This window comes from Centrocercus urophasianus, unplaced genomic scaffold (genome assembly GCF_019232065.1).
Source record: "Centrocercus urophasianus isolate 14NV4802_14NV808 unplaced genomic scaffold, USGS_Curo_1.0 seq_16, whole genome shotgun sequence".
Classification (NCBI taxonomy): domain Eukaryota; kingdom Metazoa; phylum Chordata; class Aves; order Galliformes; family Phasianidae; genus Centrocercus; species Centrocercus urophasianus.
The window spans coordinates 42681871-42709569 of NW_024884711.1; the positions used below are offsets into that span (position 1 = coordinate 42681871).

Sequence of the window (27699 nt, forward strand, 5' to 3'; positions counted from 1 at the left end):
AGGGAAAGGGAAAGGGAAAGGGAAAGGGAAAGGGAAAGGGAAAGGGAAAGGGAAAGGAAAATAAAGGGAATCCTGATCTGAACACACCACTTTTGCTACATCCCCTTCAATAACGTGACCCTGTGAAAAGTCGGGCATAGGGAATAAAGAGAGATATCAAAAGAGTATGAAGAGCTGCACTTCTGCCTTCTTTGCAAACTGTAACTCCTGTAATCTGAAGAAGGGAAGGCATGGATAAAAAAAAGACAACAACTGCAGCTGTTAACAGATGATCTTAGGGTTTGCAGCTAAAAACAAAACGTTTAAACAAGTAGTTTTTCTTGTACCGCTCTGCTGCAGGGATGGGGAAAGCTGGCTGAACAGTAGGAACGTTGTTTTCTTCTCGGTTTCCTTCATTATTCCTCACAATAATGAAAGAAGAAAAGAAAGAAAGAAAGAAAGAAGCTGGTTTAACAACAAAATAATATTCATTATAGAAACAAATAACTCTCCATTTAGTTGCCATCTTCTTGCCATAGATCTGTCTCTACCATTAACTGCAACACATAGCAATCTTCCTTTTCCTTTTTACTGACAGAGCACAAGAAAAATATCTTTTACTTTGCAGCCCTATCTAGCCCTACTTACAAGCACAGTTTGAGCACTGATAGTAGATTTTCATAGTATAACACTCTTTCGTAATACTTACTTGGAGCAGTGTAAGTTATTAACCCCGATGCTTATGGCTCATAAATAATGTTTCTTACAAGTTGATACGATTTCTTACAAGTTATGTAGAGGTAGCAGTTCACTGCTCAGCAGTAAAATTTCATAGTCCTTGGTAAATGGCTGTCGGGCAACGTCTGTGATACTGGAAAAAGGGAAAATCACTCCTGTATTTAAAAAAGGGAGAAAGGAAGAGCTGGGAAAGTACAGATTGGTGAGCTTCACATCTGCCTGGCAAGGTCATGGAGTGGATCGTCCTGGAAGAGATGCTGAGGCACATGTGAGATGTGGAGGTGACCCAAGACACCAAGTATGGCTTCATCATGGGCAGATTGTGCCTGACCTATCGGGTGCTCCTCTATGATGGAATGACACCAGCAGTGGAGCAAAGAAGGGGGGTTGGAACAAGATGGTTTTTAAAGTTCCTTCCAATATAAGCCATTCAATGATTCTATGATTAAGAGCTACCTCTAAATAATGCACACACCTTTATTACGATGCAGTCCCAAATGCATCCATCATGGACTGAATGACTTCAGCTGCTGGTCAGAAGCTTCAGGATACTCCTTAATTTCAAGACTTAAATAAGCAAGAGATACCAGGAATGCCTCTTAAAGTTCTCAAAGCAAGTGATATGCAACAGCAAGCAAACTGAACAGTGCAGAAATGCATCTTCATTACTACTCATGGAATGCATGGTAGCTATGTGTAGAATAAAAGGACAAAAAGAGAACAAATTCACATACAAAGGCAGATTTATATTATACACAATATGCAAAGGCTGTAGTTTATCACTGAGACAAATGCAGGGGCTCATGTTATTGAGCATTTCTGAGATATGCTAAAGGTTTGCCCCAATCCTTTCTAGAAAATAATTTCGTAGCGTAAAGTATAAGATGAAATTATCAAGGTAATAATTTATATGATTCACATTTTGCTTTTTTCTTAGCAAAAAAAAAAATAAAATAAAATAAAAGAAAAAGAAAAAGAAAAAGAAATCACACAGACATGAAATTGGGTATTTGGTAAATAGCTAATTGGTTTTACAGAATAACAGGAAATGGCTTTTATGGTAAGTACACATTAAATGCGTTGTTACACGAAGTAGCTTTCTGCCTAATGACCTGATGTACACTGAGTAAGCCTGAAAATGAGCTCAGCGCCTAAAGTTCAAGCCATTTCATCTGCTTCCTCTTCGTATTCAGCAAAACAGTGTTTTTGAAGCAGTTTGTGTTTCTCCAAAGTAACAGACACTAATTGTAAACACTCAAAATACTGCTACTATCACCTCTGAAAGATTTCCAGTATTTCTGATGCGCTCTTGCTTACACGGTTCATTCTTAAGTCTCACCATGTATTGCGCTCCTCCAAGGGGAACTGTGAAATGAGAAATGGAGGAGCTCCACCAAAGTCTGAGCATCCAGTTTCAAAAATACCTCTTACCGTATTTCCCTGGAAGATTCAAGTCTAAACTTCAACTCTTTGTCAAGAATGCAATAAAAAATGTAATAGCAAACGGCTTTACAAATTTAAAGCAAACAAACTATATATGCTGGAGAAGCAGAATGCAATATTTAGTAAATCTTAGACTAATGCTAGAAAGCATATTTAAAGCAATGTTATAGTGTAAATAATTATTCATTGACTTCCTCCCAAGCCTCCAGTCCTTCAGTTCTTTCTGTCCCTCCCCTCAGGCTAACTTGGGCATGTGATTTATCAAAGTGACTTAAGAATCTAGAAAAATTAGTTTCTTTCTTTGCTTCCAGATGCCATCATTCTGGTTCTACTTCATGATTGCTACTTACATCAATGGCAGTCATTAAAAATAACTGTATAGTCACTATTTTGCTATTTTATCCACAGAACCATTGCTCATACAGTTCTGATGTATGCTCAGACCTCACCTGCCTTACTGCCTCCACCAGGTGCCAGTGTGGGAAGTAACTCCTCATCCAGCAGTCAAAAACAGAGCAACTGTAAAATGACTTTTAGTATTTTTCATTAAGGCCCTACTAATATCCCTTCATTCTGAAGAGAGCAAGAAACATAACTGAAAATATTTTTTGTATTTTTATACTTTAAGCTTTATTCAAGAGGAATTCTGCAACTTTCTGGATCTTAATCTAGAAGCAAGAGGGGCAGTTACAGACACAACAGAACCAAAGACAGCAAACACAAGCAAAGACTGTGGCCCTTGCATGTTGCTCTGTGAACGTATTTATGTGACTTTTACAGAAGGTTTGGAAGATGAAGGAGACTAAGGTGGGTTGAACATGTCTTGTTGATGCAGTCACATCAATGGGGTAATAAAAAAAAAAATTAGCCCCACAATAAAATAGGCTCTACTCTGGAGATGTTCAAGACCTGCCTGGATGCCTACCTGTGCGACCTGCTGTAGGGAACCTGCTTTGGCAGGGGGTTGGACTCGATGATCTCTGGAGGTCCCTTCCAACCCCTACAATTCTGTGATTCTGTGATCCCATCAAATACAGACTAAATACAGTAATTTCAGACAGTTTCTTCTGAGTTACGCCCATAATTTATATATAGGCTTCAAATTACATAAAATCCATTATGTCCTTTGGGGATTTGTTCAGTGATTAGCTGGTCTTAAAATGATATTTCTTCATAGCTTGATTTTATGTAGTTCTTCTCCCAACTGTATCATCTATTAATGCGCTTCCTGCAGGATTCAAGAGCTTTTTGCTTCTGAAAAACATTCTATAATTATATTAAAAAATGGGGTTGGAAGTGATACTCTAAAGCCACCTTGTTCCTGATTCATCCTCAAACTGCATCAGCAATACTGATGTAATTCCTGGAGATATTTGCCTCGTCTCTTCTTACAACAGATGGTGATTCCAGCCCCTCCATATACAACATACTCTAATGCTTCACTATTCGGACTGCCAAGAAATGTTCTTTCTTGTGCTTCGTATGAATCTTCTGAACTGCAATTACAGCCCATTATTCCTCATTCACCACGGACATGAAGATGAGTTCATCCCATACTCCTTCTCAATTATTTGAAAACTGCTATAACGTTTCCTTTCGTCTTCTCTGCTGCAGCCAATAAACATTCGAACTTTTCACTGTAATTCCTACAGGCTCCAAATCATAGTTATATCTTATGTCTAAATTCTTGTAAGGTTTTTATTTTTAATGCTGTGACAGCCAAACGTCACAACAGCAGAGGGAAGAAGCTGGAAAATGCAATAGTATTTTTGACCTTATTATTACTGAGGAAATTTCATCTTCATCTTTTTATTTATTACAGCGGTTACTTATCCAATAAGCGTCTACTTGCTTTTCTCCTTATCTTGATGCCCTGCCCTAATTCCTGAATCCTGCTCAGTTCTCTCCCACTTCCTTTTTGGCTCAACATCTATTTGCTCACGCCAGTGTTTTCAGAAGGTTACAATTCAACCAAAGATGATCAGAGTTTTAGGGAAATTGAAAAATAATCCCTGGGTTTATCCACAAATCTTGTTTCTTCTCTTCCAAAGCCAAAAGCAGTTAACCTTATACATTTGATGATGTTATTGCTTTCCTAAAATGCCATGTCAGTTCAGCACATAACATAGAAAACCTTATCTACCCTATTTTTTGTGCAGTTTGTCTTCAAGGCTCTGTATCAGCCCAGCCTTGCTTCACGTCAGTGATGAATGAGAATGAGTAACAGGCTGAAAGTGCAGCTCAGACACACAGAAAGCAGCAACTTATTGCTTACCACCATGATACTTCTTGTGTTTCAGCAAAGACAACCTCTGATGGACTACGTAATCTCTAGGGATCCCTCCCAACTTCAGAGGTTCTACGATACAAAGTGAGCTCTGTGCATATTTTTTTCTCCTTTCAGTAATGAACTGTTGGTCAGAGGGGTTTAAGAAACACTGTGTAGCAGGGACTATCCACATGTAATCAGTTGACATGCAGAGAGGAAAAATCAATTTTGAAATTGCATTACAATGTAAGTAAAAATGGTCTACAGTTAATAAACCTTTTTTTTTTTTTTTTAAATATACAATCAAGAATCATAGAATCACAGAAGACTGCCCTTGAAGACACATTATGAAGATTAACTCTGCTAAGTGAAAAATCCATTTGTGCTCAAGGATTATGAAATGATTATTAGGGTTTATTAAATAAATTATTCCATTTTATCAGAATAACACAGAAATCATAAACATGTCAATATCTTTATTAGAGAGACTTTAAGAGAGGTTTTTAAGGTATGCATGATAATTATTGTTCCATGGAAAGAAGTCTTAAAATGGACTAATGCATATTGAAATGTGGGAACGCACTTGGTTCAGTATTTACTTAAGCAGAAAAACTTCATACTACCTCTTTGGTTCACAGTCCATTAAGATTACATAGGAAATGCATGCATCTGAAACAATTTGATAATTACTGTTAGCTTAATGCTAATATACAACTCAATTTTTGCTTAAAAATAAAGAGCTTTAATTTTATCTTAGAAAAAAATGTAATGTGCTAAGCAGTACAACTTTGTCACATCTATCCTAGATGTTTTGAATCATATGCTCTTTAACATTGTAATAACAGGAAATAGTGGAAATAGAGCTGCTAAGGAAGAGCTTACGCCAAGGCTGATCTCTTTTACCCTCTGCTTGCAATTGCAAGGAGGACACTGCACTCAGCACTGCTGGAAAATGCATTTCTTATCAGAATAAGCAGTTTGTATTAGCATTAATGAGTGGCCAGTGAACATGGCTGCAATCAGCAATCAGCAATGTGAATACGTAACTATATATTTTTTTATTTATTCCTTTACCAGTTTTTTTGTCACTGTAAATGCTTCTCACTAGGATTATTGATTCCCTGTGCATTTCACCAATCTCCTATTCCCGTCATCTTTTCTGTTTTAAAGTAAATGAAATAATCAATACCAAAACAAACCCTCCAAGATAACATCCCTATGCACAATTCTATACAGATCTTAATCCAGAATATCGTCATTGCTGCAACTCAACACTTCATGCATTAATGGGTTAAGCAACAAAGAGATGCTTTGAAGCTGGGAGGCATTCCTCTAAAAAGCAGCATAGACTTTCATAGTCATACACTCAAAATTTGAGCAAGTATTTTCTATTAGACAAAATAATACAATCTTCCCAGGCTCTCTAGGGAAGATGCTTGAATCTTTGCTATTTTCTCAGTAGGAAAGCTCAAAAGTCAGGCTGAGCATTTGACCCCCAGCACACTTATAAAATGGCTGCCATCCAGAAGGACCTGGACAGGCTTGAAAAATGGTCCCATGTAAACAAACCTAATGAGGTTCAACATGGCCAAGTGCAAGGTGCTGTACTTGAGTCGGGGCAATCCCAGATGCGTCTACAAAGAACTCTTTGAGAACAACTATACAGAGAAGCACTTGCAGCCTGGAAGGCCAACAGCACACTGGGTGATATCAACAGAGGGGCAGCAGCAGGAAGTGGAAGGGGGCTGTCCCCCTCTGTTCTGCCCACATGGGGGCCCACATGGAGTGCTGAGACCAAGCCTGGACCTCCAGCACAAGGATGCAAAGCTGCTGGAGTGGGTTCAGAGGAGAGCCAGAAAGATGCCCAGACAGCTGGAGAACCTCTCCTATGAAAAAAGGCTGAAGGAGCTGGGGGTGGTCAGTCTGGAGAAGAGAAGGCCCTGGGGATACCTCACTGCAGCCTTCCAGTACGTAAGCATAGACAGGAGAGGGAGCGACTTTTTACATGGCCTGATATCATCAGGACAAGGAAGAATGGCTTTAAACTATCAGAGGGGAGATTCAGCATGTTAAAAGGAAATTCTTTACTCAGAAGGTGGTGGGGCATTGGCACAGAGAAGCTGTGGATGCCCCACGCCTGGAGGTGCTCAAGGCCAGGCTGGATGGGGCAATGGGCAGCCTGAACCAGCAGGGGAAAATCCTGCCTGTGCCAGCTCCAACACCCAATAATCTCTAAACACCCTTCCAACTGAAGCCGTTCTATGATATTTAAAGGCACATGTGAAGCCTTCAGCAGCACAGAAGCACTGCCTGATGCAGCCAGAGCACCTCAGTGTCGGGGCCATGAACCAGCGTTCTGTCAGCACCTCAGATGGAGTCGAACAACTTCAGCCCATAGGCCACGCCTCCACTGCTCTCCCAGGGATAAAAACTTGTCCCTCCGGCCACCAATAGCAAGAAAACAATCAGGAAGCGGTGGGATGAGTAAGGAGATGAGCCCGCACCCAGAGCTCCGACGACCAGAAGATAAAACTAAGGGCGTAAAATGGCGCGCGGCCACGGCAGGGCGGAAACGGTCACCGCGCCTCCTTCTCTGGTCCCACCCCCTTCGCAGTTGCCTGGCAACGCCTCAGTCAACGCTGGCGCCCGCGCCTCTCCTCTGTACGGGCTTTGGGCAGAGAGGGGGGCGGGACTTCCGTAACGGCTCATCTTCCTCGGAAGTGACGTCACAGTGTCAACATGCAAGATGGCGGCGCATCACCGGCAGAACACGGCGGGGCGGCGGAAAGTGCAGGTAGGTGCGCGGCTGCGGGGAGCAGCGGGGCTTCGGGGCGGCGTAGATACGCGTGGGCCGCCCTCAGGGTGACGGCGGGGCACTGGAGGGGGGCGATGGTTGATGGGAACGGGTCTCCGCGTTGCTCCGTGAAGGAGGTGGTGTTCGGCTCCGCGGCCCGGCTGAGGGGTTGAAGGGAAGCGGTTTCCTCAGCTCGGGGGATGCAGAACTGAGCCACCCGGCCGGCTCCCGGCAGCCGTTCCAAAGGGAAGTCCGCAGACCGGTCAGGCTGTGGCACTGAATGGTGAAAGTCAGGGAAATGGGTTTATTGTGATGTTTCGTTATCTTGTTTGGGATACTGCCGGCACTTTAAATGGTTTTCTGTCTTTCGGTATGGAAGAGGATTAATGTTTTATGCCTACCTTTAGTGGTAAGTGCAAGTTTCAGCTAACCGTTGTATTAAATATATATATATATATATATATATATATATCGATTTGGCTTGAAATAATCTCAGCATCCTTCCAAACAGAGGTGGGTGCTGTGTATTAAGGCATCTTTTGTGTTCTGTCACATAGGGGAAATGTTTTTAGCTTATAGTGGTTTTTTATAGTTAATGTAAGCACTTGGTCAGTGCTGCATAAAGAACCTCCGTGCCCTTCTGAAAAACCCACTGGCGTTTTCAAAAACACAAAGAATAAAATATTGCAGCATCATCTGTAGCATGCACAAGTTCTTGAAGATTGGCCTCCCAAGAAAGGGAAACTTGTAGCTGGCTATTTATTTGATGAACTGCTATCACTGTGTTACTTGATGCTTTTGCTTCTCTATATCCTGCTATACTGATCTGGACTTCAGCCAGCGTACTCCAAGTCTAGATCAACAGAGAATAACTTTGGTTACATGATAAGCACATACAAAGTATTTTATTGTAGTCCTATTATTTCACTCACTTGGTTAAATACACGTTTTGGTCAGGTATTCTCAGTGGCTTTTACATCCGTCAGCTGCTGGTAGAAAGTAAAAACCATTAACAGTCTATTCTGCTTCCCAATGGCTGAGCATTTAATATGTTTCTGCTTCAAATAATAGAGACTTATCCTGAAATCTGATTAGAAAAATGTCCATCAGGCATGGAGGAACCTGATTCTTTTACAGGATATGAGAGCTGGTTAAGATTTATGCAAGTTTGAACTGTTGTTGTCTCTGATGCACCTGTTTTACTGGTCAGTAGAACCATTCAAAATAGCGTGGGATGCTTCTGGATATAATTGTATATTGCATAAGGGTTTAATCAGGATAGGTGTTTCAGACCTCAAAATAACGTGGATAAAGGTAAGAACTATAATTATTTAAATGTAAGGCACTCATTTGAAATGTGTTGGTGTCCCAACTGTAAGGTCCCCTTAACTGGGTGGGAATGGAGGTGCAGGGTTTGGGAGTAGTAAACACCACTGTGTGATGAGAAGCAGTTGGCTGTGTGCTGTGGCTTTCTGATGTCGTACTGTGAATTAATTTGAGGTGAAGCCATTTTTCAGCAGGTGTCTTAAAGTAGCTTCCCTTCAGGAGAAGCTTATAAATGCTTTCCCAAACCTGCTGCTTGTCCAGAGCAATTGTAAGTCTCTTCTCCAAATCCTTTGACAAAACTGCTGAACATCAATATGATTTGGACCAATATCTTGGTTATGAAATTTGAATCAATTTCAAGTGTTTTTATCTTGAAGATAAAGGCCTGTACAGAATAAGAAGACTTTGCACTGATTTTGTCGTATTGATTCACTAAAACATCTTGACAGCAACTGGAAAGTAGTGAATGGGAAAACTTCTGTAGTTAGAAATATTTCAGCTACTGACTTTATTTTTGAATGATAGAACTTAGTAAGGACAGGGTAGGTTTTGTATGCAGTATATTTTTTTTAAAGATGTTATGTGTCATGTTCTATCTAATCCTTACCCAGTAAATTGATTCACTGCAAAAAGATAAGATGAACTCCTAAACACATTACTGTTATTCTGGGCTTGGATCCTCTGATGAAAACTTAAATATCAGTATATTCTTAGTTTTAGAAGCTTAGGTTATTTTAAAGAGTACCATCTGCAGTGCCAAAATGCTGAAGAAACGGCTTGTTGTTTTATCTTTTCCTTAGTACTTACCTGCTTCATCTCTTATTTTTTAATGCAGCCAATGCATTCTAGGGTTCTTGAAAGATATCTTTTCCCAGTTGTCTATGACAGCAGGTGTCTGAGAATTTCCCTCTACTTAAAAAAAAGAATGTGTGCCTTCATACCTTGTCTGTTCACTGTTTCCTCCAGAGGAATGCTGGCATTTTTGAAGGCAGATTCTACCTGTACATAAAGAAAATCTGTCTTAATGTGTGTGTTGTAACTAGGGGAGCAAAACTTCCATCTGGCTAATAGAGTTGATGAAGGAAATGCATTACAGGTGCTGTAAGAACTTGGACTTGTGTACTGAAATGTATCTGTTGATATTACCTGTGTCTCTGGTGCTTTTAGTCATTAAAATGGCTAGTCCTGATCCATTTAAGGTACTGAGTCCCATAAATTCTTTATAGTGAGGGTTCATCACTGTAATATTTCCGCAGTGTTTACTGCAGTGAAGTGTTGTTATTTGTTAGGAGTTTATAAATGCTACAGCATAATAAACGTAAAAAGCCTTGGTCATTATTGAAGTATTTCATGCCACATCTTGCCCTGCCTGGACCATCAAATGGCAATATCACAGCAAGTTCAGTGATCTTTGTGTTTGATGCTGGCTTTGTGAATCAATCAATGCAGTGAACCAAGCAGCAGTGTGCTCTCAGTTGCCTGGTTTGAAATGTCTGCCAGGTGGTGCAAGTCGTGGCTTCCTGATGACCTTCACAGTCCTGTCCAAATGCAGTGCCACCTCATCTGGACTGGGAAAAATGTCTGTGCTGTGGCTTGGAGGAGAATTTAATCACAGAAAAACCTCTTGTATCTACTGTTTTGTGCATTTGTGTACACGTACTTGAGTATGTACTTCATAATTATTGCATTGTTACCATATTTTCTAACAGTTGTTATTTCTATTTTGAGTATCACTCCAATCTAAAACCAAGTAATAATACTTCAGACCTTTCTCCTCAAAAATAAGGCAACGATGGAGAGTGACATGTGGATAACCTGCATTCTTGCTTTGTTGGCCCTAGTGATCTCTAGGCTTTATTGAATGTGACTGCTGTCCACCAGCCTTAAACAACTGTCAGATATTTTAAATCAAATTGCTGCTGTGTTTATTGCTCGATTTCAAGTTCCTTGTTTTGAGAAGCATTCTAGCCCCCTTTTGGCAGACTTTATTTTGTCCCTTTAAATTGCATATTAACATGTAATTAACTATTAACTATACCCGCATCTTCCATTTGCTCTTAAGTCTATCAGAGACCTGTTAACTCTTTGAAAAGATACTTGCTCTCATTTACTCGCTTCTCTCAAAATATGAACAAGAGCTGTAAAGGAGCTTGTAAAGAGCTGAACAGCTTGCATTTGGTATTTTCATTGCTTTTATTCAAAAGTTGGAAAGCAATGTGACTTTGCCCATCTTTCTTGTTTTGTGTGTTAGACCTTGACTTTGATTGTAACGTTCTTTGAGTTAGGTAGGCTGCATGGGCATTTTAACAACACAGATGTGGTGTGGTTGAGGCCAGATGAAGTGCTGCAGGGACATTTTGCCCTGTATGTACAGTCACATCAGAGAATCACAGAATGGCCTGGGATGAAGAGGACCACAATGCTCATCCAGTTCCAACCTCCTGCTGTGTGCAGGGTCACCAACCAGCAGCCCAGGCTGCCCAGAGCCACATCCAGCCTGGCCTTGAATGCCTGCAGGGATGGGGCATCCACAGCCTCCTTGGGCAACCTGTGCCAGTGCCTCACCACCCTCTGTGTGAAAAACTTCCTCCTAATATCTAACCTAAACCTCCCCTGTCTCACTTTAAAACCATTCCCCTTTGTCCTATCACAATCCACCCTTGTGAACAATCATTCCCCCTCCTATTTATACTCTCCTTTCAAGTACTGGAAGGCCACAATGAGGTCTCCCCAGAGCCTTCTCTTCTCCAAGCTAAACAAGCCCAGTTCCCTCAACCTTTCCTCATAGGAGAGGTGCTCCAGCCCTCTGATCATCTTAGTGGCTGCCTCTGGACCTGCTCTAAAATCTCCATGTGTTTTAACAGCAGTGTTATACCAGGTTGGTCAGTGGAAAACATTTTCTTTATGCTGCTCTAAGGTGCTTATTGGCCTGAAAAATTAATTTCATTAAGTCCAAAACTACTCCTTGAAAGAGTTTTCAAAGCACTGGCACTTACATATCCGAATGATTCCTGCTGTTGGCAGGCTGTATTCTGTCAAGCTTAACGTTTTACCCTCTTGTAATTGTTTTCCAGTGTCTGGAAAGGAGGATAGCTTTTGGTTCTCCCACATTGTCTCTGAATGGAGAGCTTTCTTCTTAGCCATATGCAAACCACTGTGTAAATGGTTAGGAGGCAGCATGATGTGAAATGGTTGGGTGAATGGGTTGGCTTGGAAGCATCTGTAGTGCTTTATAACTGTGCTTACTGCAGGAGTCATAGTGGAGAGCATTGTAAGACTTGCAGTTTGTCCCCTTAAATCTCCATTTAATGTCTCTGAATAAAACAATGAAGTGAGCAATACACACTGTGCTGTCAGGTACAGAAGGACTGAAACAAGAATTTCCCTAATTGGAAGAAGACTAAATATTTCTGCTTCTTATGTTAGAAAAGAGATGTGTGTTCTTTAAAAAAGAAAAAAAAAAAACCCTAGAAAATATCAAAGCACTGCCTTTCTCCAATTGTCATAATAGTACTAATAGTAATAGCTGGGATAGAATTTGAACCTGCAGTATTTTGTAATCCTGGTAATACTGGTGGCATCTTCTCCCTGCAAGGCTGAGAAACAGTGTCATCACAGCTTTAGAAAATGTGAAACCTGCTTAGAAAATGAGCCACGAATGCATCATGTTGTTTGGGATCATCCAGAATCTCTGTGCAAAGCAGGGAATTGAACTGAGGATTCTCCCAGTGTAAGCCTGATTTGTAGGGATTACATAATCCCTTGGGCTCCTTGTGTAGCACTGAACATCTTTGTAACTCTTCCCTGTTTTCAGGGGGAGGAAATTGGCTGAGGTTAGTGATGGTGACTTTCAAACTGGCGGACTCATTTAATGCTTTTAAAGCTCTTAGTATTTCCTACCTGAGAACCTCACTGGAATGAAATTAGCTGGTAGCGTTTTGTGGCCCATTCAGTATCTTAATACCATAATCAGGTCTGTGTAAATGTATTTTAGGTCTCCTATGTGATTAGAGATGAGGTGGAGAAGTATAACCGAAATGGGGTAAATGCGCTTCAGCTGGATCCAGCATTAAATAGACTCTTCACAGCAGGCCGAGACTCTATTATAAGGATATGGAGTGTCAATCAGCACAAGGTAAGCCAAGAGGATTTCTCAGTCTAAATCTGCTTTGTGTTTTTTCAGTTAGCACGCTACAGGTGTATACCAGATGTACCAGTTTTAAACAGCCAATCATGGTAGAAAAATGTTTTTGGTAAATGTTCATATTGTAACAAGACGTATTGGAGTTTATAAACCCACGTTTGGGCCAACGTCCTGAAGAACTAATCGCAACTGAGATAAATTCAATATAGAATGTTGCAATTTTCAGTGATAGAGAAGTCATCAAAAAAGATTGCTTAGGTCTGTGTATGTTGTGTTAGTTACAAATGAACTTTTGGTGAACTTTCATATATTCTGGTATCTTGGGAGGATCTCTACTCCTTATCTCCCCTTTATTATTAAGATCAGTTGATCACATCCTGTTAGCTCCACTTTCTTTTTGATCTTCTAGCTAAGGAAAGCTTATTAAAACATTATGCCAAACAACTCTGGCTCTTGGACTCTCCTCTGAGGAGTGGTGTTTCAGACACTTAATTGCCTTGGCCTTTTCTTGGGCTCTCTTCAGTAGTTCCATGTTTCTCTGGTATTGGAGGGCCCAGAACTGGACACAGTGCAGAAGGATCACCTCCTTCTGCCTGCTGGTGATTCTTTGCATAAGGCAGCCCAGGATACCATTAGCCTTCTTTGCAGCAAGGTCACACTGCTGGGTCATGTTCAACGTGATGTCCAAGGGACCCCCGAGTCCTTTTCTGCCAAGCTGCTTTTCACTTAGGCTCCCTCTGAACAAAAGGTGAGCATTATGAATCTGAATAGATTACTGGAAACCAGGGCTTCTATGTGAAATATGCAGGAGATAACACTTCTGTCAGACTCTTTTCAGTGGTGAGCAATAATAGAACAAGGGGCAGCAGGCAGAATCTGGAACCTAGAAAGTTCCATACTAACACAAGGAAGAAATTCTGCGCTGTCAGAGGGACAGAGCACTGGAACAGCCTGTGCTGAAAGGTGGTGTGGTCTCCTCTGGACATGTTCAAGACTTCTCTGGATGCCTACTTGTGTGCCCTGCTGTAGGGACCTGCTTTAGCAGCAGGGTTGGACTCTGTGATCTCTTGAGGTCTCTTCCAGCCCCTAAAATTCTGTGGTTCTATAAGCTTCATGTCTGAGAGATCTTTGTATTGTGTTTTAGTTGTTCTGTTCCTCTGTGTAGCGGAAGTCTAATCCTATGAGTGCAGAAATAACTTTAGCTTGGCAGACACTGCCATTTTGGTTGTTTTTCTGTGATAGAAAACTAAACGTTTTGAGGTGAAATTCATCATGAAATGGGAATGTGTTTAAAATATATAGGGGGTTCCCTGAAAACTACTTTGTGATATTATATTTTAAAAGAAAGGGAATAGTGACTTCAAGCAGCGTCGTGTTAGTCAACTTTTGGTCCATTCGAAGATTGCAAATGTCACAACAGGATCTGATAATTGCATTGTCTTTTCCTTTCACAAGGGGATTTTAAACTTTCTTTTTTGTAATTTTCAGCAAGACCCTTATATTGCATCTATGGAACATCACACAGATTGGGTAAATGATATTGTACTCTGCTGCAATGGTAAAACATGTAAGTACTAAATTGTGTCTTCTGTAAGCATGTAAAATTTATTTGTGTGGTGTTAATGTGCTAAAACACTGTGAGCACGTTTAAATAATCATACCTACACATTCTGTTTTCATTGAATCATTTGTTAAGAAGCATAGAGGATTGTTCAAGCATCTTCTAAGGTAATATATAAGCTATTAAAGTTCACTCTTTATCCTTTCCCATTTAGTGATATCTGCTTCTTCAGATACTACTGTGAAAGTGTGGAACGCACATAAAGGATTTTGCATGTCAACACTAAGGACACATAAGGTGAAAAACATTATTTGGAACTACTGTATATTACAATTGACGACCTTTTAAATGTTGTAATGTAAGCTTCAAGTGTGTAATATCGTTGAGTCACATTGTTACACTTTGTTATAGGATTATGTGAAAGCCTTAGCATATGCAAAAGATAAAGAACTGGTAGCATCTGCCGGGCTGGACAGACAAATATTCCTCTGGGATGTAAATACTCTAACAGCACTGACTGCCTCAAACAACACTGTCACAAGTAGGTACCTGGGGATGGGAGACAAATGCAGCATATTTTATTGAACTAGCATCATCTGTGAGATCATTTTAAGACTAAAGATACCCATTTCTGTGTGCAGATTAAAAAATGAGCAAGAATCCTTAAGTTTTTGAGGGTATGTACTTGGTCCGCTTATTGTGTTGTATAATAGTTGCAGATGTTGAACAGCCAGCAGTCATGATGCTCAGAATAAAGATACAGGTCTATTTGGACCTCTTCTGCTGAGATGTAATGAGCTGTTGTTCATCAGAAGTTCACAGAGCTTTAGCTTAAGAAGCTTTTTGCTCCTTAGCTAATGCAGAAAATGCACTGAGAAATATTCAGAGGGAGAATTTCTGTAATGTGTTTTGTGTTTATTTAGATGCTGCAACAAATGTAGTGGTGGGAAGAACGTGTGTTGTGAATGAACTGGCTTTGCACAGTCCTTTCAAACAGCATTTCATTCAACAGCAAGTGAAGGCTGTGGTTTAATTTGCTGTCTGATTACAGGGAAGCAACGTACACAAGCCAACATGAAAAGGAAGCCTGTTTTTAAAGATTGTCTCTCAGTCAGCATAGCTATAGTTTAAATTGGATGAGGAGTTTTGCTTCTGAGTGACTGTCCCTTCTAGAAGAGGAAGGAGTTGAGCACTGCTTTTGTTACAGCATGAATTTTGTTTCTACGATTCTGTCCTACATTCCCAGTGTCCTCCTGCCTTAGCTCTACATAGGAAGTTTTAAAGCCTTTTATAGGTTATGTGTTTGTTGGACAGTGTGCTAAACTCAAAGATTTTTATTACCACTTTTTAGCTTGCTTGGCTAGGAGAAATCTCTGTGCTTAAATCCAAGCACTTATTAGGAGATCACTTAGAAGTACCATTCTCTAAGCAGTTGAGAGCCTCGAGATTACCTTGCATTGAATCATTGTGGACACCAGGATTGTAGTGACCATAAAAGTGAGGTTTTATACAACACTGGATCACGAATCAGAAAGCATAGCAATATGCTGTCTGCAGTCTTGCTCCTTTTTTTAGCAGAGCCCCATATGTGGAGTAGGATGGCACTATTATAGATCAAAACCTACATTTGATTCTATAGTGGGTTTTTTGTTTTTTTTTTTTGGTTTTTTTTTGGTTTTTTTTTTTTTTTTAGTGAATAAATAAGTACGTTTTCAAGTGGCAACATTAAAATTGAAAATGTTAACTTTTTGCTTTCGAAACAGCTTCTTCCCTGAGTGGGAACAAAGATTCCATCTATAGCCTTGCAATGAATCAAATGGGAACAGTTATTGTATCGGGGTCCACTGAGAAGGTAAGCAAAAATCTAGTAAGGCTTATTCTGCTTCTCTTCAAATCTTAATGTAAAGAGACAACTTTACTGGTGTTCAGTTTTACATCTGTAGCAGCTTTTGTGTTTTAAGTAAGGAAAGTGAGGTTTTCTTGGGTTGGTTTTGTTTTTTTTGAGTGGAAGTTGAAATATCAGTCACCTGTAGATTACGTATCAAAACTATGGCTTGTATAAACATCCGTACATCAGAGATCATTTAATTTCATTGAAAGAGCTCTAATTTTGGGGGCATATTACTCAGCTGATCATACGAACTGAAGCATGTACCACTGGTGGAAAAAGAAATGATACAGCAAGTTCCAAGGCCCCCATGGGGTGGTTAGTAAAGTGAGCTAGTGAAACTTTGTGTTTGATGGTGTTTGTTATAGGGAAAGGTAAAACACCCAGGAGTTCCTTGTCTATATGAAAATGAAAGCAGAATATACCAGCCAGGTTCTCAGAATTCTTTTTCTTTCCACACGTTGTCTTGCTTCCAGTCACTCGCATTCATTAAGATCTTAAGAAGACAACAGAAAAGCCAGAACAAATGCCATTACAATCAAGGGAAGAAAATCTGTCTGTTTATTAGAGATGCATAAGATGTAGTTGTGTATCCTGTTCTAACGAAACATGCTTTTGGTGATGGATGTGTTGAGGGTAAGGGTCAGTTTGTTCAGAAAGGCTTAATTATATAGAGAAAATGCATAAATGGAAAGAATGTTAATGCAGTTATTCTGTGTCTGTTTGTGTAGGTTCTCAGGGTGTGGGATCCAAGAACTTGTGCAAAACTAATGAAACTCAAAGGGCACACAGACAACGTAAAAGCTTTGCTGTTGAACAGAGATGGTACCCAGGTATGTGCTTCTGTTTGAGGCAAGGCATTTTGCAGAACACGGAAATGTCATTAATGTCTTTTCAGCACGATAACTGTTCTGTGTTGTCGATTACAGAAGATATACCAACAGGAATTGCTTAGATGCTGAGTGATTGAGGGGGTGGCTGGCAGTGAATGGTGTTCATGTATGGGAAAGCGATGAATACAAGCTGTCTGGAAATAGTGACGGGAGTTGTTAACTGCCACTTCTCATTTAGCATCATCTTAGTGGAAAAAGAAGAATGATGAAAGCTTTTTATGAAATTACAATGATTGTTGCTCAGTGTCTTTCAGGCAGTTCTGATGGGACTATTCGTCTGTGGTCCCTTGGGCAGCAGAGATGTATAGCCACATATCGAGTCCATGATGAAGGTGTTTGGGCTCTGCAGGTCAATGAAGCATTCACTCATGTTTATTCAGGAGGAAGAGACAGGAAGATCTATTGTACAGATTTACGGAATCCTGATATTCGTGTGCTTATCTGTGAAGAAAAGGCACCAGTTCTTAAGGTAATTGATTTGGCTTCACAAAATCACAGAATGGTCAGAAGGTATCCCTGAGAATTATCTTGTCCAACCATGTGTTCAGGTAGGACCATCTAGAGCCAGTTTCCCAGGACCAGTTCAAGATAGCATTTGAAATCTCCAAGAGGGGATGCTTTGTAACACCTGTTCTGGTGCTTGGTGACCCTCATAATCTATAAAATATTAATAATATCAAAAAAAAAAAAAAGTTGTTTCCTGATCTTCAGAGGGAGCCTCTTGTTTTTCAGTTTGTGCCATCTGCTTCTTGTCCTGGCACTTATCCTGTCTAACAAAACAGTGGCTTGAGGTGTATGCTGACAAAAGGTTGTATGCTGCACATTTTTACCTGACTAGCAACCTCCAGTATTTTGTTTTTTTTTTTTTGTCTTAAATTACATCTGAAACTTATTTGTCTGAAGAAATACCTGATTGCTATCAAAAATGTATAAATTCAGACATTACTGAAATTGAGCATGTTTTAAATATGAAAGGTTTTTTTTTACTGGGCTTTAGTACAGTTTTTAGAAAGCAAATCAGCTGTGCCAAGGCTTGAGATAAAAAAATTAATTGCTTCTTAGAAATATATGCACAGAACTGTATTAGTAATATTTTACATAATCACTGGAACCAGCAGCAAGATTTCTGAACACTGAAACAATGTGATCTTAAACTGGGAAAGAACATGTGCATGAGTCTGAGCCTTTTGAGGACACTGCTTTTGAAGAGTCTGCTGATGGAATGTTTGTTAATTATCTGTAACACTTAATGTCATGGATGGCAGTGGAACGTGTAGGTGTAAAAAGTGTGACTGAAACAGAAACCAGTATATAAGCCATATAAATGTGTATATAGGTATGTATGTATATTGCTTATACACTTAAGCCAATATGTTGGATTCATGAGGAAAGCCATTATACAAGCTGTGCATACACAGAGCAAAGTTAAATTGAGTGACTGAAAGTATCTATAATTCTGTTATCTAGATGGAACTTGATAGATCAGCTGATCCTCCTCCAGCAATTTGGGTTGCAACAACTAAATCCTCTGTGAATAAATGGGTAAGTGAGAAATATTTTATGCTCTTTTGATTCAAATACGTCGTCATGGATTTGCAGTCTTGCTTTAGGATCTAATGGAGTGTTACTTGCAATTGGACTGAGTTGAGATGATCCATAACGTTTTTTCTTTGTTTGTTTAAATTATAGAATGTGAATACTCAAGTTGACCAAAATATACAAATCCTTGAGTTAATTCCTTTATTATCTATGCTGCTTCTATTTATTAAATATCCAACACTGAGTGGTTAACATCTGAACAGCAGCACAAACTGGCACTTCTTAGTCAAGATAAAAGCAAAGTTTTTGAAATGATTGAATGTGTCTTTATTTTTTTTGCTTCTTTAGACTTTGAAGGGAATTCATAATTTTAGAGCATCTGGGGACTATGATAATGATTGTACCAATCCTATACCACCCCTATGTACACAGCCTGACCAAGTTATAAAAGGTAAACAGCTGTTTTCCTGAGTGCTTGTGAAATGTTATCATTAGCAGAAATGGTAGATCTTTAAGACCAGCTCATGTTCTCAGCTGTCTGACACTTTAATTTCTGAAAAGTCCTTGGCTCTGTTTAAGGACTGTTCTGTAATAACTTCATGCATTGCTCTGCAGCAAATGAAAACATCGGTGCTGTCACCACTATTTACATCAAACATCCAAAATACAGCATCGTGTGAGCATCTACAGAGAAAATTAACTCTGTGCTGGGCAAAACCATGATAAATAAAATCAAAGACAGCACGAGTATCATTTATGTAGTGTTAGTTGTGGTTGAATAGCATTTAAATATTGGTGCTTGCATAATAGAGTTAAACCAAAGAATAATCGCTGCTGTTGTGTTATGTGGTTTAATTTACTGTGAAGCTAGACAAAAAGAGAAGTGTAGTGACCTTAATTCTTGTTTGTTTGGCAGGGGGTGCTAGTATCATTCAGTGCCACATTCTTAATGACAAGAGACACATATTAACCAAAGACACAAATAATAATGTGGCATACTGGGATGTCTTAAAAGTAAGTACATGATTTTAGATTAAACATCTATTGTTGTATCAGTAATTATTTTCTGGGGGGGGGTGAGGAGGGGGGGTACTGAAATTTTTTTGTTATGGGAGTTTTTTCTGGTTGAAAAATAAGTCATTTTTCTGTCCTAAGACATAATGCAAAAATGACTTTTTTGAAAGAGGAGAGAAGATGCCTTTCTGCATCTTAAGAGCTTCTTTGCCAATGTTAGATAATAACATCTTCATTTGCTCTCAATTCAGTCCTTTAATAAAGCACGCTCAGCTGTGTTACTGAGCTGCTGACTGAAGTGAGAAAGAAGGGAATGAGAATGAAGAACATGGATTTGTACTAAAAATGTTTCAGAGGACTTGCAGAAAACTGAATGTTTTCTTTTGGCTTGCAGTGGTACATACTGGAGAACAACATTAACATTAACGCCTGCCTTGGTCCTAATTTGGTACCTTCATTCAGTTATTTTTAGCTTTTGTTATTAGGGTTTTCAGCAACTTTTCTTAGCTACAGCTGCATACATACTCACTGTAGAGATGGGTTACTCATCAAGTCAAAGTGTGTTGACTTGTGTTTAAGATTCACTTTTTCTTTCTTTTCCTTCTCTGCTTGTTTGATGCTTTACCTCAGGAAAAAAAATGTGTTCTTCAATTTATGGACAAAAACTCGAAGTTTTAACTTGTGTGTTTCTGTACTAAATTGGTTGTGGAGAAATGATAATAATTTTGAGTGCATATGAAAATCAAGTATAAGTTTCTAAGAGTTGTGTTATGATTCAATGTGCAGAATTGAAACATTCCTGTATCCCTTCTGCTGTACAGGCATGTAAAGTTGAAGACCTTGGGAAAGTAGATTTTGAAGAGGAAATTAAGAAGAGATTTAAAATGGTGTATGTGCCAAACTGGTTCTCAGTAGACTTGAAAACTGGGGTGAGCTACAAATCCTAAATCTCTTCTTCTGGTGTCATATTCTGTATACTATTTCTTCACAACAATTATAACGTGTTCTAAGTTTTGAAGAACTTATCATTTGTCTGATGAGTTTGACTTACGTTGAAGCAAATCAATACATTGTACCTCCATTCTTAATAATCTGTATGACTTCTACACTATTGTGTCACTTTAAATTCACAATACAGTTAGGAGTTAATTTTTTTGCTTTGTATTCCCAGCTGTTCCTTCAGTAAATTTGTTGGGTTGTTAAGTACAACACATCTATTGCATTCTTGCTCTCATGGTCTTTTTCCAACAGATGCTGACAATTACTTTGGATGAAAGTGACTGCTTTGCAGCTTGGGTTTCAGCAAAAGATGCTGGGTTCAGCAGTCCAGATGGTTCCGATCCGAAATGTACGTTTTTACCACTAGTGGTCCTTCTCTGAAACACAAAAGCAGAACCAGTTCCAGTGTTTACATTACAGAACGTTTGTTGGATAAATCAGTTGTTGATTGGGTTTTAGAGAGAATTTCTTGAGACTAAATTTTACAAAGAGTTCTCCAAGGAAAAAAATGTGGTTTTTTTTTTTTCTGAAATATTCAAGTAGTTTTTTCTTCTTGGCTTGGTGCAGTGGAAATGCTAAGTTATGGGCTGAAAAAGTGACTGAGCACCTGGTGAGAAACAGGGCCAACCAAGGGGAGGTCAGGTGCAAGCAGTGGGCCTGACTGACTGGAAGGGTTGGAGCCAGGATCCACCCCTTCCCACACTTCATTTAAGGGTAAACAGTGGAGGTGAGGGCATCTCTTGCCAGAGATCCCTGCTTACCTGAGGCCTTCCAAAGGTAAGCAGCTCTTTTCCTTCATTTCTGCATCTGTGGCTGCTGTATTTGGGCTTGTTCTCATTTGCTGTAGCCAAAGACTTTGCCACCCTGCTGTTATCCCACTTGGTTTTCGACATCCAGGAAGCAAAAGGGGAAAAGTGATATTCCTAAACGTAGAGCTACTATTAAAACTAGAGAATGTTGAGTTAAGTCAATGAACCAGCAGTAATGATTCTGAGACTTGAGTCTTTCTGAAAAATCAGCTTGTTCTAAATGATTTAGCCTGCAGTTTTGAGTTTGTGATAAGCAGATATCTGTGCCAATGATTAGTTTGCTTTGGGAACTGTGGGGAGAATTTTCATCTGTGGATCAAATGTAGGATGTTATAAGTCAATGCTTTTGATGCAACTGAAGTTCTTGCTGTGTCTTGACAGTGAACCTTGGAGGGCTTCTATTGCAAGCGCTTCTGGAGTACTGGCCTAGAACACACATCAATCCAATGGATGAAGAAGAAAATGAAATAAATCATAGTAGGTGTTTTAATATTTTTCTTCCTTTGAGATTTGTTCTTCTCTTTTTATGTTTTTGTTTCTTTAACAGTTGCAGCACTTGTTGCTGATTATCATATCATCTTCTTATTAACAGTTGCTGATTATCATACTTCTTTGTATTGACTGCCCACAGCTTTGGAGTGTAATTCTCAAGCTTTTGTAGTGTTGGCATATTCATGCCACGCTGCTTGTTTCTGTGAGTTGTCGTGGATTAGTGAAATGTTCAGAAAATTCACTGCAGAATCAGAGCCTTCATTTTTCCTTCTCAAAAATAACAATTCAAAGAAAGAGATGAGAACTGCTTCTTATTGTTACTACCAGTTGTTAAAAGAGCTGCCATGAGGAAATCTCTCAAACTGTAGGATTTCTCTCCTGCTCTACTTTAGCATTATATTCATTCCTTCTCTAATAAATAATAGATTTTTCTTTCTTGGGCTCTTTGCTTAATGTGATTTTACTTTTGGAAGATGTGAGTCTAAATACTTAAAACTTATGTTTCAAGGTACTGGAATGACAAAATTAATTTTCTTCAAAAATTGCATAATTAATGCTGATTTTTATTTTTATTTTTTAATTTTTGATTTTGTGTGGATGTAGAATCATTTCTTCAAGTGTTTGAAGACCAGACCACTAACTGTGCAAAAATAAATGAATGTAGAATGCAGTAACTTAAAGAAGTGTGAGTTTGAGCTTTACTAGTACTGTATCTTGACATTTGGCAAATCCACATAGAAAAACAAAGCTAGTATCTTTCTGAGTTCTGAAAACACAGAGGAAAATCCCTTTACTCACAAGTTTCCTTCTGATAGACTTGCTATGTGTTGGAAATGGGGATTTGCTTTCTCTTACAGAGCTGATGATTTTGTTTCATTTACAAAATTAACTGCAGATGGAGAAGATATTTTTTCTGTCTGTGTACACCCAGTTTTAAGGCATAGTGCAGTCTTATTGGTGTGTGTGTTTTTTTTCCAGCAGTGAATGGTGAGCAGGAAAACAGAGTCCAGAAAGGAAATGGATATTTTCAAGTACCACCACATACACCAGTTATATTTGGCGAGGCTGGAGGACGCACGTTGTTCAGGTATAGAATCTCAAAAGCATGCACTAAGTGGCCAAACACTTCCTGCCTTATCAACATGCAGTCACCTGTGTTTGTTGTGTGCTATGCATTGAAGATGTGCCCTTGGCAGACAAAATAAGCAGTTAGTAATACTGTTTTCAGTGTTCAAGCTGACATCTTTGTTGGATGCCAACAAGGTGTGGGGTCTTATGGTGTTGAGAGTTATGATAGCTTTTAGTTCTGTGTTGTAGCTGTGAGGTATTTTTTGGTGCCCTCTTCCTGCAAACAGGTAAACTGAAATTTGTTTTAGAAGGAAACTGCAGTGTTTCAGATTCTTGTAGGACTTTGTTACAGATCTCTTACATTCGTCTCTGAGCATTACTGATTTGGACAGAGTGGCTCCTGCTCACCAGAGAGTTAATACTTATTAACAGTGAATTTTAAAGCTGGGAGGTGGTCCTTTTGGGTTTATTGTTTTTTTCTTTCACAAGCTGCATAGGTTCCAAAACCATGTAACTTTCAGTACGTGAATGGATCAGCAAAATAGGGTTACATTTTTCAGCTTTGAAAGCTGGATTTTTCTTTCCAGTATTAGTGTATATACATCTTGGCTGATGCTTAATATTGCATTCACTCTGTACGGTGGACTTCAGGTGTTATACAGCTTGTTCTCAAGAGAACATTAAAATGACACCATTGGAGGAAACAAGCTTTGCATGTTGCACCTAAGAGTTGGATTGCAGAGATCTCTGGGGAAATACTTGATAATTATTTATGAAAACGAGGTGTGCTTTGCTATGAAGGAATTAACATAAATGTTTGGTTTTGTTTCATTGCTGTATGTGTGCATTCCTTAAAATTATTTTTATTCTTTCAATTCGGTGAGAGTTCAGCAGATATTTTACATGCAGAGCTCTGTTTTCCCAAGCAGAAAAGAACTTTTGTCAGCTGCCTTTCCCCCTTCAGGTTTTGTGCTTACAACACAAAAAACACATGCAGTCCATGAGCAAAGTAGTTCCATGGTTTGTGCTGCAGCCTGTATTTCTCCTTATTTTTGCCTTAGAGATCCTTCTTGCATGTAGTTACACTCATTTTCCTTTGTAGGAAATACCTGACCACTTCCTCAGTAAGCTCGATCCTGTGAAAGGCTAGCTAACCTAGCTTCAAGCACGTTAAAAGGGCACATCCTTTCCTGAATGCTTTTTAATGTGTGTTATGATTGATTTCTGTACACTGAACGTTTCCATTCATAGAGCTGACTTCTCTGCAGGTTACTGTGTCGGGATTCAGGTGGTGAAACGGAGTCTATGCTTCTGAATGAGACTGTGCCACAATGGGTGATTGACATCACTGTGGATGTAAGTTTCCCACTTGTAGGTTTCAGGTTTTGTTTGTTGAAAGTCAACTACAAAATCTTTAACTGAGCTCAATCTGAATAACACGTTCAATTTTTCTGCCTCTCACGTACTGTATTTTAAAATAAGTGTTCTCAAGGGCTGTACTCAACACCCATGAATAAGCATGATTTTTTTTTTTAAGTGTCCAGTTAAGGTTTTTTGTGCATTGAAGGCTTAGAAAAGGATCTCAAATCGCTGTGTGTAACAGGAGTCCTTTTCAAGTGTAGAGCTCAGGTATAGAGAGTAACCTTTACATCGCTGCTGTATTTTCATATTGTCTGATTTGCTTTGAAGCAAACAGTAATTACATTCAGAAGGTAGGTGCAGTATGTGCATCACTGACACTGGAGCACATTAGAAGTGTCAGTAATTTGGAAGCTATCTGTGGTAGTTGCTTATTAAGAACCTCTTGGTTATTGGTAATCAGGAACTGACTATACTTTGCTTACCAGATGGTGGAAATGGGAGCTGATAATAGTTCATTCTAAATTTAACATTTTCCAAATTTATTTCCTTCCAGAAAAATATGCCCAAATTCAATAAGATTCCCTTCTACCTCCAACCTCATTCGTCTTCAGGGGCAAAAACTCTAAAAAAGTAAGTAATAGTGCATATTTGAGTCTCAACATTGCATAAAGGGAATTGTAAGCTCAAAAAAAACATATTGCTGGAGAGAATCTTACTGTGCTTGATTTACTTGTGGAACACAGTTTGCAGTCATTGAAGCAGCAATGTTCTAAAGTGTTCAGTTCTATCAGAATCTTTGGAAGAAAGTGAAGTTTCTTTCAACTGACAATTTCTTAAGTTAATGCTAAGAAATCTCTGAAAAACCAAATAGTGAAATTTGATTTGGTGTTGTTTTGTTTGTAGTGTTCCATCAGAGCACAGAGGAACTTACAGATTGTCCTACTGTCCAGAACTACAATTTCATGTTCTTTTCCTCTTTCTAACAGTGATCAATAATAGTTTTTAGAAGGAAAAGGTACAGAACCTGGCAGGGAACATGGTTTGCCCATCACATGTGGGCTGCATACATTGGAAATCAGTGCAGGTTCTCAAATGTCTAGTCAGTAAGGTGGGCAAGACACCTACCATTTATTTGCAGTAATTCTGAGTGTTTTTTCATAAATGTCTGGTTCCTTTGCTGAGTTCTTCACATCAGAGACAATTGGTGAAAGAGAAGCTCCACAGACTTTGTGTGTGTTGTGGAAGAACTGCCATTTATTTGTTTAAAATTCCCTTTTTGTAATGTAGGAAGAACAGCATATTCTTGTTCCATATCCTCTGTCCTTCTCTTACTAATTCCTTTTCTTTGGAAAGAATAAGGTTTGATTTTTAACCTAATGAGGTTTGATTTCTTGAATTCAGTCTGTCAGATATCTTGCTGCTCTTCTGAGATCCTTTGTGCCACTCTTTGGATTGACAGCTGTTGTGTCACGGTATTTTGTTTGGATGATCCTGTTCATCTTTCTGTATTATAATAGGTGCAAAATTTAATGGTTTGCTTATAGATAGAGTATGATGGAAATAAGAAATAGTTCCCTCAAGTTATGTCTTGCCAATCTTTATTTACCTTCTGTAGAGACCGGCTGTCAGCAAGTGATATGCTTCAGGTGAGAAAAGTGATGGAGCACGTGTATGAGAAGATCATAAACTTGGATAATGAGTCTCAGACAACTAGTTCTTCTAATAATGAGAAAGCAGGAGAACAAGAAAAAGAGGAGGACATCGCTGTGCTTGCAGAGGAGAAAATTGAACTTCTTTGCCAGGACCAGGTAAGGCACTCAGGAGTTTTTAGCTCATGAATAAAACCAGCTTCTAACAGTCAAGCAGTTGTGAATTTCTGAGTACTGAGATGGAAATATACCACAGATTATCTGCTGCATTTAAAAGAACAAACCATCTTATCGTGTTAACTGACAGTTCAGGCAGTAGTGGATGGCTGGGCCAGAGAATTCATGAAGCATGCCTACTTCATTCAGTTCTGACCACCAGCCTTTATAGAATCATGCAATAGCTTCACACGTATGCACAGCTGAGCTCTCCCATATTGCTCTTAGTCATTTTCCTCAAAGGAGGGAGAGGAGAAAAATACAATGGAAAATGGCTCAAGAGTTGAGATTAGGACAAGGAGGTCACTCACTAAGTACCATCACAAGCAAAACAGACTCAGCGTTAGGGAGATTAATGTGATTCATTGCCTGTTATAACTCAAGCAGGGAAAAACTGGAAAATAAATAAATAAATAAAGTTTGGCAGAGTTCTTGACGTGAGCTCTAAAAATCATCCATTTCCAAATTTTAATCAGGAACTTGTTCCTGACATCTGCTTGCATGAAGGTTAAATATTGAGGAAGTGGTTGTTAATGAAATTATACAGTAAGGGGGCAAAGACCTCTCTATAGCACAAGAGTTTGGCTTGCTAGATGACAGATCTGAGCCTTTACATGGTTGATCTCTGGCAGTTCACTCATAGGAGTATATTGCCCAACCACAGTGTTACATCCTTGAATATTCTGACAATGCAGCAGACTTGTGCAGTAAATGACGTTCTTGCTATTCAGGTTTTGGATCCGAATATGGACCTTCGGACTGTAAAGCACTTCATCTGGAAGAGTGGTGGTGATCTGACGCTTCATTATCGCCAGAAATCGACGTGAAGGGGAGCAGTGGACTTACATGGTTACTCATTGACTTGACCATAATGTACTGGTTCCAAGAGTAGTGCTATAGAAGCCCACTGAACCCCTAAGGTAGATGAGACTTCTAATGACTCAGTATGGATGGAAAGTATGCATTTAATTGAAGTGACTAATAGATCTGTAATATAGAGGAAAAAAAACCTGTATGATTTAAACTAAAATCTGTCCTAGTCTCAGTCACTGAGATGGGAGGTCCCTGAGTGGTTGACATTGTTGAGGTGTACAGGGAATGGATGATAATCCAGTGCAGACTTTTGCTTCCTCCTTTTTTGCTGTATTTTTTTTTTTCCAGAACTTTATATTGTCATCTGCTCACGCTTGATATGAAACCATTTCCATCATAGTAATGAGTAGTGGTATTTACAGCATAATTCAGAACTGCACGGGCAGTATTTTTATTACATTCCATTCATAAAGTACCTACAGTGATCTCTCGGGTTACTGAACCATTTCTGTCCCTTAAAGGCATTTAGTAAATAGGTAATGCATACTTCAAAGAACTGGCCTGCTTAATTGCTGATGGAGGATTAACATCAGACTTGTTCTAATACTGTGACTTGAACGTTGCTTTAGAGAGTTGTTGTCTGCAAAACAAGAACACTGGGTAAATATTGTAGCAGGGTCAGTCCAAGGATGCTGTGCATCAC

The 27699-nt window shown here is 39.2% G+C and overlaps 1 protein-coding gene across 2 annotated transcripts; it reads left to right on the forward strand.

The window, feature by feature from the left end:
- Positions 1–7155: 7155 nt before the first annotated feature.
- Positions 7156–27340, forward strand: WDR48 (WD repeat domain 48). 2 transcript variants are annotated; one of them, XM_042817378.1, is made up of 19 exons: positions 7156–7223; positions 12544–12684; positions 14182–14260; positions 14469–14551; positions 14666–14795; positions 16018–16106; positions 16874–16975; positions 17280–17504; positions 18503–18577; positions 18923–19025; positions 19491–19588; positions 20410–20517; positions 20840–20936; positions 21778–21873; positions 22867–22975; positions 24225–24312; positions 24872–24948; positions 25934–26126; positions 26915–27340. In XM_042817378.1, exons 1-19 carry the CDS (start codon positions 7176–7178, stop codon positions 27008–27010), a joined length of 2037 nt encoding a protein of 678 aa, XP_042673312.1. In that variant the 5' UTR covers positions 7156–7175; the 3' UTR covers positions 27011–27340. The 2 variants fall into 2 exon arrangements, with proteins under 2 accessions (XP_042673312.1, XP_042673313.1); XM_042817379.1 differs by having other exon boundaries at positions 22870–22975.
- The last annotated feature ends 359 nt before the right edge of the window (positions 27341–27699 follow it).